Raw genomic sequence first — 13840 nt, forward strand, 5'->3', positions numbered from 1 at the left:
ATACAAATTTACTTACATGTTTTTTTTTAACCGGCTATAATCTACTAATACATATTTCTTTCATAGTTGGTTGTTTATTCGCAATGCATCATGCATGCATCCACCTATCTCTTTAAATTAAATAGCTCACGATTTATTATAAATTTTCTTGTGTGTATGTTTGTTTGTCGGTCACAAATAATAAATATATCTTTCTTTCTATGCCAATTATTTACAGAGAAATTCGATGAAAGTTTTCCTTTTAAGATTGCTAGAATAATTAAATTATGTAAGTAGAGAACTTCGGTTTTTTATTGTTTGCAACTGAAGAGCTATGTGTCGGAGAGATCAAGCCGACACATATATGTTTGGCTTCAGTTTTTATCCTCGAGACTTTTTATAGAAATATTTATAATTAATTTAAGGTTATTTGTCATTTTAGATAACTATGAGTCAATTATTATATATCAATATTAAGGAATTTGGGAAATTTAAAGGTTCATGAAAGTTCTTGGCAATGGGAATGTATCTTGGTTCGTGTATATATAGCACCAATATGTTTTGAGTTTTAAGGTATGTCTCGCTTGATTTTTATAAATTATAATCTTATATTTAAAATTATAATTTTATTAATAGCAAACATATAAAAGCCATTTAAGATAACACTGTTTTTTGGAGTTCAGTACCAATTTTATAATTTATTCAAATACTGATAATAAGATCAGAATTTTTACATAATTAATTAGTACATATATATTTGTTTAGTGAGATTTAGAATTCTACACTAAATATATATTTCCGATAGCCAACGGACAACGGACAATATAACACACACATATATATATTCATTTAAAATTAATAATACTTATGCATAAATTTTGATTCTAATGTAGGATACTGATTATATATAACATGCACAAATAATTTAACACTTACAAACTAAGTAAATATTTAAAATTTAAATTTGATTTTACTATATGAATATGATTCTATTATAGAACATGTTTGTATATCATAATTAATTTTTAGCATTTTTTGGGAGAAAATGATAAAACTTTATTTTTATTAATTTACTAATTATATATTTGATTTGATGAATATATATATATATATATATATATAGGGATAGGATCAAATAAAAACTTTTTTAAGTTACAAACTTACAAACTTTTTTTTATTCTCCCATCGTGTTAATCCTTAGTTATATAAAGTATCCATGTTGAAAATTTTTCAAAAAACATCACAATTTTTAAAAATAACGCATAAATAAATCGCGTTTTCAACACATTTATAACTGGGGTTCAACATCGGGTGTTGAACACTAATTATCATTGTGTTGAACATATCTAAAAACATGTTTAAACTATACCTCTGGGGTTTGGGTAGGGTCTAGAAACATAAATATTAGTTATATAACATGTTTACCTTAGTTCTTACCTTTAAAAATTGGTTTATGTACTTCTCCACCACTATTTTAATCGATGTTCAACAAAATATGTTAAAAAAATGTTGAACTCAAGTTATATATGTGTTGAACAAAAAAAGTTTGTAAGTTTGTAAGTTTGTACCAGAACCCTCCCCTATATATATATATATATATATATATATATATATATATGTATGTATGTATGTATGTATATAGGGTGAGAGAGGGGGGGGGGGGAGATGTTCTCTACTAAACCTCTATATATGGTGATTTTCCATAATGTGTGTCTAACACACACACATATACACATATATACAGAGAAATTATTTAGATAGAGTTTTGTAGTACCTGAATATTTTAGAATTTATATATACAATTTTGGTAAAATGAATTCAAAATTAATATATTTCTAATAACAACAATTGCATTTACACGATATTTGTATTTTAGGTACATCCGTTTATATTGACAATTTCCAAAATTGTTATTATAAATTTAAACTAATTTTATAATAGGTTATCTTAAGAAATATGCAAATCACACGTTTTTTTCTTTAAAAATACGGTGCAACCATACATGCAAACTCAATTATAGCCGCTGTAATTCAAAGAGCAATTGCTTTCGACCGTGTTGCAATTTCAGACGCAACTTTAGTCGTAATTTTAAGAATAATTTCGAACTATGGGTAATTTTAATAAATGTTCCTTTCTAAGTATAATCTTAGTAAAATTTAACATATATTTTTATCAATATGCAAACTTGTGCTTTGCACCAATTAAGAACTAGCTAGTATCTATATAAAACATTATCAAAAATAATAAATATTTATTTACTCTGCTCCGTTTCATATATTTTGAATTTTCTTATAAATCAAGAGCCGACTAGGTGCAATTTCAACTATCTTGATACTCTGAACGCAATTAACTATAGGGGCCATATTTTTTTGTACATTTATAGCTTAAATATGATCAACACGGGCCAACTCCTTTTACATGATGTGGATATTCAATTCTATGTGCATATATCATGACTAACTTTTATCTTTTGAGCGGGATACGAGGTAATATATTATTAGACAATTTTTTATAACGAACAAATATTATATCTATACGATGTATTATTAATGTGCATATATATTTGCATCATTTTTACATAGAAACAAAATTCTCTTCATACACTAAAAACGTCTTACAATTATAATATTAATAATAAAACAGATATTAAAATATCTAAATATCCATTTAAAATATTACTAATACATGGGATAAACAAAATTTTAAATTTTCATACAAAAATTTATTATTTATGTGACATAATATTAATGCGCACATATCTCTTCTTTATTTGAATATATGCATGGCTCTTAATTACTTGTACGCATAAGAACATAATTTTAATTGTTTCAACGCAAATTATCATTTATACCTAATATAACAAAATTATTTCAATTGAATATATTTATCTTGCAATAATTAGTGACATATACACACAAAAAAATTCTATATATATCGATAATTAATCTCATCATCTACGTGAAATAATATAAAAACGCGTAGACGCGGTTTATGCCGCACAAAGATATTATTTCTTCGTATAAAATGAATGTGTTCCTCAACAGCCGTATCTCTTATATTATATATACACACTCCGTATACAGATTTTACCATTATGTGTATCTATATTAAATATTATTACCGTAAAAGAATGAGAATTATTATTTATCACCATTGTCCGCTTTTTATGGATTTTTGTAATTATGGACTCACTCATAAGGACTATAAAATGCAACTAACTTGATAGCTTCAATGTGATCAACTCTAGAGAACTCTTTTCTCGTGCTATTGGTAATCAATTCAATCTAACGTATAACATGTGTGTCATGAGTGACTTTTAAGCGGAATATAAGAAAGGACAATTAGAACATGACGAAGGAGACGTTCCCATTATATAAATAGAAATAGATATTATGTTTACACGATACAATATAATTAGCGAGTATACTTCCCATTCTTCATGTGAAATATTATAAACGACATAATTCAAAAAAATATATTTAAAATAATAAATCTCATTATTTACATAAAATAATACTAAAATGTTTAAGCGCGATTCTGTGATAAAAAATAAAATAAAATGTGTAGACGCGACTCATACCGCGTAACGACATGCTTTTCTTATTGTACATAAATGTATGATTTCACCGGATTATATTAGTATCACGAATCCAAAATCTTTTTATAATCAATAAAAATGATTGACGCGGATAAATAAAATTTCTTACTAAACACATTCAAAATAGTTATTAATATGTATATAACACAATAGGTAGGTATCACAAGACTAAATTACGTATAAATATCGTATTCCTGACATTATCGACTACCAGTGCGACATAGATAATCAGTTTGTAAAAATATGAAAACTGATGTTATAAACAACGAAAATTTCTTTGCATATATACAAGAATGCCAAGCGAGCCAAGCAAGCTTACATCCTCTTCAGAGTAGTGTATAAATATAGCACTGAGCACAATAAGATATGTGTGAACTTTATCCAATTTTAGAAGAGTAGATCAAAGAGATTACTGTTACTCCAGCTTTTCCCAAATGCTTATTCAAGAATTTAATAAATGTAATTACGTATCGGTCACAGTATGCTAAAAGCCTAAAACTCTGAGACTCATACTTAACTAGCACTTGTCCTATTCAATCAATTTAAGAAAGGCAATTTAATAATGAAATACATGCTTTGTCCGTGACAGCTGGGATTAAACCCTATACCCACTTTGCTTAATGGGCTGAATAGCATAATTAAAACCCTAACCTTTGTTTAAGGTAACTTAATCACACCTAAATGATAATTATATATATCGACTACTTGTATAGTTGTATAGTTGTATCTCGTGTTGTGAGTAATTAATTCACCATCCGTTTTATCGGCCCCTAGTTTAGGGCTATCACACTTTACTACGGTTCGGCATATTCCAAGGCCACGCGGTTGGGTGTACGTGGCTTACACGCTCCAGTTACATCGAATGTAAGTGCTTTGGCATGTGCACGTAACGTCTCTGACAAAAAAGATACGACTCGGTTTGAACGCGTGAGATCCACTCGCGAGAAGTGCAAATTAACTAGGTTTTACAATGACTGCATAGTGGGTTGTGATAAGAAACGCACCTACTCTGCTTACCTGGCAGCTCCTGATTGGCTAATAGAAAGTATACCTAGAAAAAAAATGTTCCGACGATGAAACTTATATAAAAATATAGGTTTGCGTGTGTGTATATTCACTGTTGCAATAGTACTTGTTATATTTGTGAGTCTCACACACACCACACACACTCATTCTTATCATGTTTCTCTCTCTAGCTTTTGGGGTCCTGTCTCGTGTTTCTCTCTCTACACAAACCTAAATTTCTTAGGGTTTCTATTCATCGCGCACTCATAATTACACAGCTTCGCATCGGTTTTGAGGGCAAAGATTGGATCTTTTAGCTTGGGGGGCGATCAAGAAGAGTAAAGGTGGTGAATTTAAGGGAATCAAAAGTGAAGCGTTGGGTATGGTTTTCGATCTGAAACTTTTGGTTTTATATATACTTACATGATTTGTATCTATCTATCTTTCTAGATCTGTGTTTACTGTTTCTTGCTTTCTGTCTTTGTTGATTGGTTGATTTAAGCTGGATATGTATGCTTGTTTGTGTGATGATAGTGATTGGTGCTTGGTTATGAGGATTGGTATAATCGGTATGAATTGACTTTCTTTGTTTGTGTTGATTGTGTGGTGGTGGTGATATTTATGTTACTTGATTTGTCAATTGGGGTTTATGTGGGTATGGGGTGTGTGGTGAAGTGGGCTTTTCCGGGTTGTGGTTCGATGCGGCGCAGGCCTGAAACCCTAATTTATGATTTTTGTGGATTGGATTTGGGAATGTGTTTGGACGGTGTGGATTGAGTTTTGATATGGTTTGGATTTGTTTTTATTGTTGGGCCCATTTTTGTGTGAAATGAATATGAAACCCTAGTGGGTATATATTGGGCAGCCCATTTTGTTATTTGTTTGGAGTTGGTTGAGTTGGTTTGGCTCTATAGGGCGCCGCACGCCGCACGACGATCCAGTTAATGCTTCTGGTAAATCTACACTAGCCGTCGAGAGGAATTAGGGTTCACGACACTCGACTTAGTAAAGGTGATTTTTATTCCTGAGATGTACCTGTGAGCTAATATTTCTGATATTGTTTGTGATTAAATTGTGTTACGACATTAATTTGGGCGTGGATATATGGAATTAAAACTTGAGATACATGTTTGTTTGAGATCGTCTAATATTTCAATTTAACATTTTAAGAAGTCTGTAGTTAAATATATGTATGCTTATATGTAACATATATATGCATAGTCTTTATTAAGCTGGTGTTAAGAATGAGTCTATTGCATCTTGAACCTGTTAGTATGCAAAAATAATTTGTCTTGTTGCTTTTGTGATTTTTTTCCTCCACTTATTTATTGCAGATTTATATGAGATTATAACTTCCAGTTTAGTTGCATTAAGTAGCTGTTTCTTTTTTGGTTTTTTAATGCACATCTCTTTGCTAGAGGTACTTTACAATGTGTTGATATTGTATCTCTCCACATTTTTTAGATACAAGATTAATATTTTTTTAGTTTTTTTTATGTATATATATTATTTAGTTATCCAATAAAATTTTATGTCTTAAACATCCTAATATTCTCATGAAAGATTTGTACATCATATATATCAGTACTTTTGGTTTCAGCTTAACATGGAGAAGAATAGCAAAAACAGCACTGTGACACCTCTCTCGAAAGCAGCAGCAGCACATGTAAAGATTGATTCAATATCAATAGACCTCGGGAAGGCCATGGATAAGCGAGTCACAGATAAATGTCATCATTTTTCTCTGCGGTAATCTTTTAAAATTGCAAGTCTTCACTTTATTCATGGCTTATTACCTAGATGATGAAGAAACCTTGATTAATTTCTTAATAATGTTTTATCTAAGTATGAAGTTCCTGCTAGTTACTTACAATCTAGAGATGCTCCATATATATGTAATTCAGGTTGACAGTCATACTTTTTGTTCAAAATGCTGTATTCTTAATATTGATGTTTAACAGATGTGCTGGGACTAAGCAGACCTTTAACATGGTCTAAGATAAACATTGTCAATAAGAATTGACTTTAATGAATTTCTTGCTTGTTATGTTGCTCACACTTTGTTTATTTCTATATATTGAAAATGCAAAGGTCTATGACTGAAACTATACATCGGATTTGTATTCATTTGCAAATTTGAGCTCTTTGGTCACCTGTCACTATTTACTAATAGATGAAGTGTTTGAAATGAGAAGGGGGGGAAAAGCTGATCAGCTGATAATCATCGCTGAAGATTATATTACTGAGAAAAGAAATTAGCTGATAAAGTTTTATTTAAGGCTCCTAGTACACCATATGAAGATTGATACCAGGCAAAAATTACTACTTATGTGGTAGCTATTTTCATTTACTGAATCTTTCTAATTTGTGTACTGCAGTCAATATTGTGTGGATAAGAGGAATCAAAATGTTAGAGTCTGTGCACCATTTGCTCGTGATAGTGATGATGAAGTTAAGTTAAGGGAGCAGCTTCCGCCATTAGATGTTCCCAAATTTAGATGGTGGCGCTGCCAAAGCTGTGTGCAGGATATAGAGAAAGCATCTCCCAGTTCAGTTAGAGGTGAAATTCATCCATCACCATGTAGTAGTAACAAGGAAAAGGACAATGCTTTAGTGGGATCCTCAGCTGTCCAGGGTATACTCTTCTGTGCTATTGCAGTATCGCAATATACTATCAATGAATTTATGTCGCAGAGATTCACAAAGTTTCTAATTGTTTATGTGTTTGCACATATATATTGTCTTTTGTTCCTCTTTAGGCCCGGAGAATGGTGTGAAAGAATTTTCTGGTCAACTCATATGTGATCAAACTTTAAGTCTTGTGAAGGCAGCAAGACAGACCAATGAGACGGGTAAGCTGAAAGTTTGAATTTATTTATCATTAATTTGGAAAATGCTCTTGTATTTATGTAATATGATTTTAATGTATTTACTATCTAAAACATTAATATATTTATTTTCCGCATGGCAATTGGTGAGGAATTAATTGGTAGGGACTTGGGTAATGTTTGTGTTTCAGAACCTGCTAGTGATGTGGCTGCAACTAATGTTCTTGCAATTAAGTACCCAGGCTGCAGAAGCAGCAGTTCTAGTGAAAAGTGTCTTGCAGAAAAAGCCAATACTGTTGATGAGGATCAAATGACTGTTGTAGGAGCTACTGAAATGGAAAAAAAAGATATAGAGATTGACGCAAATACGAGCGCCAAGGATGTGAAGAAGGCTAGTTCTACCCGTCGAAAGAAAAAGGTGCGTTCGATGGCTGAAATACTTCATGTAAATGATGAAGAAAGAAGCGACCAGTTAGCTTCTCACAATACTCCCAAAGAATGTGCTGCTCCAGCTTCAATTTCTGCTTCGCGCAAAAGAAAGATTAATCAGGAGCCTTTTAAGGAGATGCAAATTCCTGGTCGCAAGCCCAAAAAGGTTCGAGCCTCCAAGGGAGATGCTATTACAACAATTGCAACAATACATAACTCTGGATCAGAATCTGTTGAAGATGATGCATCTGCCGGAACAGGCTTTAAAAGTCGCATGTCTCTGCCGAAAGCTGGGAATGAGCCTTGTCCATCTAAGATGAAAACAAAAATGTCACATGGTGAAGACAGACAGAGTTCTTACAAGAGTGTGGATAGAGGAAACTACAAGGAAGATATTGCGCTTGATTTGTCACTCAATAGCTACATGGAGGTTGACAAGAACATAGTCCCGAACAAAAAGACCACACTCAATAATGATCATTGGATGAAAGAAGGAAGTCGTACTGGTCCCTCATCTGTTCCTGACTTTTCCTTTAGCAAGGATATAGAGGAAGATATGAGCGGAAGAATTGCTAATAGGACAGATATCAATTGTCAGCATGAAAACAGTCTTTCACTCCGTAAAAAGTTGGTAAGGGCCTTTCTAAACTTGCTAAATCATTATTTTGTTATGATCTTCATGCCTTTGTCTTTGCGCTTCATTTATATCTGTGTGATTGCATATTCTATGATATTCAGAACGGTGTTTGCTGGAAGTACTTTGTCGTTTTTTTTTTATTTACTGCTAATTTTCTCATCAATTACGATATTATATAAACCCCTTTTTGTATTAAAACATGCACGATTAGTTGGTACTTTGTACAAGAAAAGGAATTTTGTGTTATCGGAGTATACTGTCTATCTGGATCCAAACCTATTTTTCTGAACCTTGATAGGTTTAAATTGGAGGGATCAGTCACACATCTATTATACTATCTCTCTCTCCTCTAGTCCTCTGCATGGTTCTGTTGACTTGGTCCCGCTTATCTAGGAATATAACAAAAAGCTGGTAGTTTCTTTTTATACTCTAAAAATAATTATAATATTAAAAACAGAGATAAACTAGCATCATAGTAATCAAATGAGATCTAAAATTCCTAAAGAAGCGAATGAGACAGGATTTAACTAGCCACAAACACGAATTTTAATGATCAATGTATGTTTGGTTCTTTTTTTATGCCTCCTCTATATACTTTTTGTTATTTTAGAGATAAGGTGAAATGATGAATGCAAGTAAAGAACAGTAACAATTCTACTATATTTAGCTAGGTTCAGCCCTTCATCTAGAATTGTGGCTTACTTCCTTGTCCCTCTCAACTTGGTGGAATATTATATGATTAACAGTGATTCAACCACAAATCCCTAGCAGCCTTGATGGCCTACTTTTACACTTTTGTTCTCCTCGAGCATCCTTTTTGCTAATGGGGAATATATGCCCCTTTCAGCAGTATTGTTCCATAGGCAAATACTGGCGGCTGATATAGAACAATAAATTACACCTCAAACTGACAAATTGTCAAAAATTATATATGTATCTGATAAATAAAAACAAAGCTTAGTATTTGAGTGTATTCTGCAATCTGGAGTTGAAGAGATGTACAAGGTGTAGTCAGTTATACCTCAAATTAACAAACTCTCAACACGATATATCTAATTAAGAAAAAGACTCAAGAGTTTTTCGAAATCTGGAGTTTGACGAGATGTATATGGATGCTATTGGTGGATCTTAAACATTTTTTGTTTATGAAAATAGAGGACATGAGAATGCTATAAGACTTATGAATCCTCTTATAACTGGGACTCGTTTGGTCTTTTGCTTTTCGATGAGGCAGGCTGAATAATTCTCTCTCATCTTTCAACAAACTGCATTGTCTTTCTGGTGAAGACTTTTATTTATCTCAAGTTCCAGATGTTCCAGTAATTGAGCTGCTAACTTAGTTAATCTTCGATGACATGTTTTATCAATTAATGTTAATTTTTGCTTCATTTCTCACCTATTTTTGATGCTTTGTATATGTTTCCTTAATAAAGTATCTTCAAAATCAGACAAGATAACCAATACACACACACACACACACACACACACATCATCATAACCATTAGGCTTATAAGTGGAAGATAGGAATTAAAGGACATGGATTAGGTGAAGCTTCAATACTCAAACTTCTAGCTGCACGTTGAAACCACCTAGTGAAATGTATTGTCTTTGTGCAAGTATGAATTTTATATGATAATGATTACTTTAGTTGGCATATAAGAGAGTATGCTTGTTGGTACCACTAAAAAATACTAATGATTATAGTTTTGTGATGCATAACTTTCACATGAGACGCCTGCCTGATTAAATGATGACAGTTCCATGTTTGTTTCATATGGTATTTTTCAAATTATGAAAATATAGCCTGTTCTCAGTATGAAGACGGATAGTCTATATTAATATATATGTTTGAGTTTATGTTAATTCTTTTGATATGTATCGTTTATTATTAACATATCATATGCAATTTGTTTGGTTTAACATTTAAATGTGTTCTGCTACACTATTACAAGTAATAAAAAAAATCCTCTTGTACCAGGAACTTTCTCTTGGGTGCAGCAGTAAGAAAGCTGCTGAACCTAAAAGGTTTTCAGAGGCTAATAGGAATAAAACCGATCAAAGATCTGAAACGGTATTTGAAAAGAGAAGCTATGACGACATACCAATGGACATCGTCGAACTCATGGCTAAGCATCAATATGAGAGAGGTCTTTCTGAAGCTGAAAGAAATTCCTGCCTGACAAAAAGAATTGATGAGCGCAATTATGAGATGATGGGACTTTCTGATGTAAATGGGAACAGAATGCGACCCTTGCAGAAGGAACACAACAGATGGATTCCCGTTAAATTATCTCAAGCAGACAATAACCATTGTGTTGTTGGTAACAGAGAAGGAATTCATGTGCTGCCTGTGTATGGTACATGCTCGCAAACACAACAGAAAGAATCATTTAGTGCCCAAAGACCCCAACCTTCTGCTTCAAGAACTTTCATTGCCACGCAGAATCTTCTGTGGACTGGTGATAGGATGGTGCACAGATCATCATCAACATATGCTCAGGTAATTGATACAAACAAGACAGCAAATAATGGTCCGACACATCTGGGAATGGCAGCAAATTTTTGGGCCTCTGGTGCATCAAGTCTTGTGCCTTCAAATCCCAACTTTCCTTTAAATATATCAAGTGGGACAAGCAATATGACTACTTATTTACCATATCCAGACCTACACAAGGGGAAGACGGTTCGGGATCTTGATTTAAACCGTACAGATCCAAATGATTCAGATGTGGAAGTATTGTGCGGATCTCCTGTTGTGGCCAGTAATACAGTAAAATATCTTAACCTACAGGAGATGAATTCAGTACACTCATATTCTAATGAAGCAATACCTGCAATGCATTTGCTCAGCCTCATGGATGCAGGAACGCCCTCACGCCCTCCATTCAGCATTAATACGAATAAAGTGCTTGAGAGGCCTTTTTTCCCCGGAAATTATCACCCTAGCAGAGGTATGGATGAAAGAGCAGTTTTGTTTGAGAAACCTCTTTTTCCCCAGAATCATCAGGTGAAGGAACATCCTGGGCCAGGGCCTTCTGTGTACAGGTCCAGTGCTAGCACGGCACAGATGCCATCAGCTTATTATGGTAAAATTTCCAGTCTGACAAATCTGGTGCCTTTTCATCTACTTTTTTATTGTCACATCTCTTGTTTCCACATGAATAGCAACTTAAAATGGTTGTTGGTTTTGCAGGACCAAATATCATTACCTGTCAGCAGCCTGTGAAAGCAAACAAAACATATATACCTCAACAGAGTAAAGATTGGATGTTTAGAACATCTGTAGGCACGGCTGGTGCTTCAGACATGATTCGTGGCAGCAATCTTCATCAGGGAAAGCAAAAGGGCATCCTAGGTGCCACAGTTGATCTGGTTTTTCCTGCACAACCAAAAGCACTTAAAATTACAGAGAACCAGAAAGACGTGGGGTCCCGTCAAATGCATGGAACAATTAGGCCTTTGAGGGACATATCCAAAGAGGAAGTATGCAGTGTTAACCGAAACCCTTCTGATTTCTCCAGTCCAGAAGCAGGAAGCCAGTACATGATTCGTGGTGGAGATCTGAAATTTAGCAAGGACTATTTAGTGAGTAGGGTCGGTGGCTTTCGTGGACCAAGGAGGCATGGGTCGAAATTAACAGCTTCAAAACGACAAGCTGTGGGTCGGGCACCAACTGCGTTTCCTTGATGGGAAGAACTGCAAAGAGTAAGGATCAGTAACATGTCTACTTTTGTCTGTGAGAGTTTATTTGCCAAAAGACTCGTCTCTTTATCCCCATTTAGACTTTATCTGTTTTATTTCATGCTATGTAAACTTTTTAAATAGTCATAAACAGGAACTCCAAATAGACAATAAGGGCCATCCAATCCAGCTCTGCATTGAGATCTGTGACCATTTGGCTTGTTCCATATCCATGTTGAGCTGATATGTGGCTGATTGGTAATGCTGCCTATACTAGAACTTTTGATAGTCCAGAATCAAGCTGTAATAGCTTGTGTGATCTCTCTCTCTCTCTTGATGTTTGTTAGAATGGTTTTGCGGTTTAGAAGATCACATACAAGCTACAGCTTTGGTTCTGTTATGAAATATCTTTGTAAGACCTTTGTGTGTTATTACCAGACATTTGAAGTTATTGAATGTTTGCTTCAGGGACGTAAGAATACAGTTCTTTTTTGTTTTTTAAGTTGGAGTTGTAACTTTGAATAATTTATACCAGCAGTGTTGATACTTTCATCTTGTGTTAAATGCGGGTGAGCTTGGATAACAGTTCTTGTTCTATAAAGTTTCCTTGCATAATATATGCATCTCTTGATACGGATGCTCGTTTTTGCTTGCATTCATTTCCTGGACATAGCTCCAAGCTCTTGAAGAACAGCTTAGCCTTGTGAAATTTTGCAAAAGATGCTGGTTCCATTCAAAGGCAGTGGGGGCCTATATGAAGGAAATGAATTCTTGTGAAATATTGCCACACAAAACTATATCTATTTGACCCTATTCCTTCAATTTATAGCACTTGAACAGTAACACAAGACATTAGGCAACAAATATGTGGAATGTGATTTAAAAACTGTTGCTTGTATATTTGTGGTTCGAAAGGGTCTAACAGCTCTCGAAGTGTAGTTGCAAGGTAGCGTCTTCATGGTACTTAGGTTGATCTCACATATATTTTAAAAAACTCCTATCAACCAACATTCTATAAGCACAAACATATGCAAGACTACAGTTGAGCTTAGAGTTATGAAGCGGTTTTTGTTGGAATTCCTTTTAGAGTTGAGGAAAAATTATTTGAATTTTAGACGGGTTGATGTAATATATATGATCAACTTTGTTTAGTGAGAGTCTATCTTTCATGACAAGTGATGTATGTCTGACCTGTTATAACTAACTTGCCGCTTTAATTACATATATAAAGGGTTCATATTTCACAAATAATTATTATAATATATTATAATTTATAATATTATTAGACGGGTTAGTTATATTTTTATTATATTTTAGAAGATAGATTGGTACCTTAATATAGCTTGAGGTTACATATGCAACCATAACTATGCGGGATCAGAACAGCAGCAATGTATATAGTTTCTCTCTAACAAGCACTTTATACATTTTATGCATGACAGACGTACGTGTTAGTATATCGAGACCTAACTAGTCAAAGTCCATACAATATTTTGAGGCGGCAAATTAACAAATCTTCACCACTGAGTTAATTAACTAGCTGCTTTGTTTGTCATCATTAAACTATCTATACAACAGTAGCAGCAGTTTTCTTATTTTACATCATTCCACATGTTTGTTTTATTTCCACACCCGTATTTGTCCTCTTAACTAACTAGACAATCAGATTAATAAATCAATTTT

The 13840-nt window shown here is 33.5% G+C and overlaps 1 protein-coding gene across 3 annotated transcripts; it reads left to right on the top strand.

The window, feature by feature from the left end:
• The first annotated feature begins 4693 nt into the window (after window positions 1–4693).
• On the top strand, window positions 4694–12707 carry LOC108210034 (protein EMBRYONIC FLOWER 1). Of its 3 annotated transcripts, XM_017381281.2 has the most exons (8): window positions 4694–4962; window positions 5497–5593; window positions 6183–6331; window positions 6961–7217; window positions 7342–7434; window positions 7602–8470; window positions 10455–11562; window positions 11670–12707. In XM_017381281.2, the coding sequence occupies exons 3-8, from the start codon at window positions 6189–6191 to the stop codon at window positions 12161–12163; spliced, it is 2964 nt and encodes a 987-aa protein (XP_017236770.1). In that variant the 5' UTR covers window positions 4694–4962; window positions 5497–5593; window positions 6183–6188; the 3' UTR covers window positions 12164–12707. The 3 variants fall into 3 exon arrangements, with proteins under 3 accessions (XP_017236770.1, XP_017236771.1, XP_017236769.1); XM_017381282.2 differs by lacking the exon at window positions 5497–5593 and having other exon boundaries at window positions 6168–6331; XM_017381280.2 differs by lacking the exon at window positions 5497–5593 and having other exon boundaries at window positions 4695–4962.
• Window positions 12708–13840: the final 1133 nt, after the last annotated feature.

This window comes from Daucus carota, chromosome 2 (genome assembly GCF_001625215.2).
Source record: "Daucus carota subsp. sativus chromosome 2, DH1 v3.0, whole genome shotgun sequence".
Taxonomy (NCBI): domain Eukaryota; kingdom Viridiplantae; phylum Streptophyta; class Magnoliopsida; order Apiales; family Apiaceae; genus Daucus; species Daucus carota.

Coding starts and splice junctions, on each gene's coding strand:
- LOC108210034 (XM_017381281.2), top strand. CDS start 6,189: ATGGAGAAGAATAGCAAAAACAGCACTGTGACACCTCTCTCGAAAGCA. Junction 6,332..6,960: donor TGTCATCATTTTTCTCTGCG/GTAATCTTTTAA, acceptor TGTGTACTGCAG/TCAATATTGTGTGGATAAGA. Junction 8,471..10,454: donor TTTCACTCCGTAAAAAGTTG/GTAAGGGCCTTT, acceptor CTCTTGTACCAG/GAACTTTCTCTTGGGTGCAG.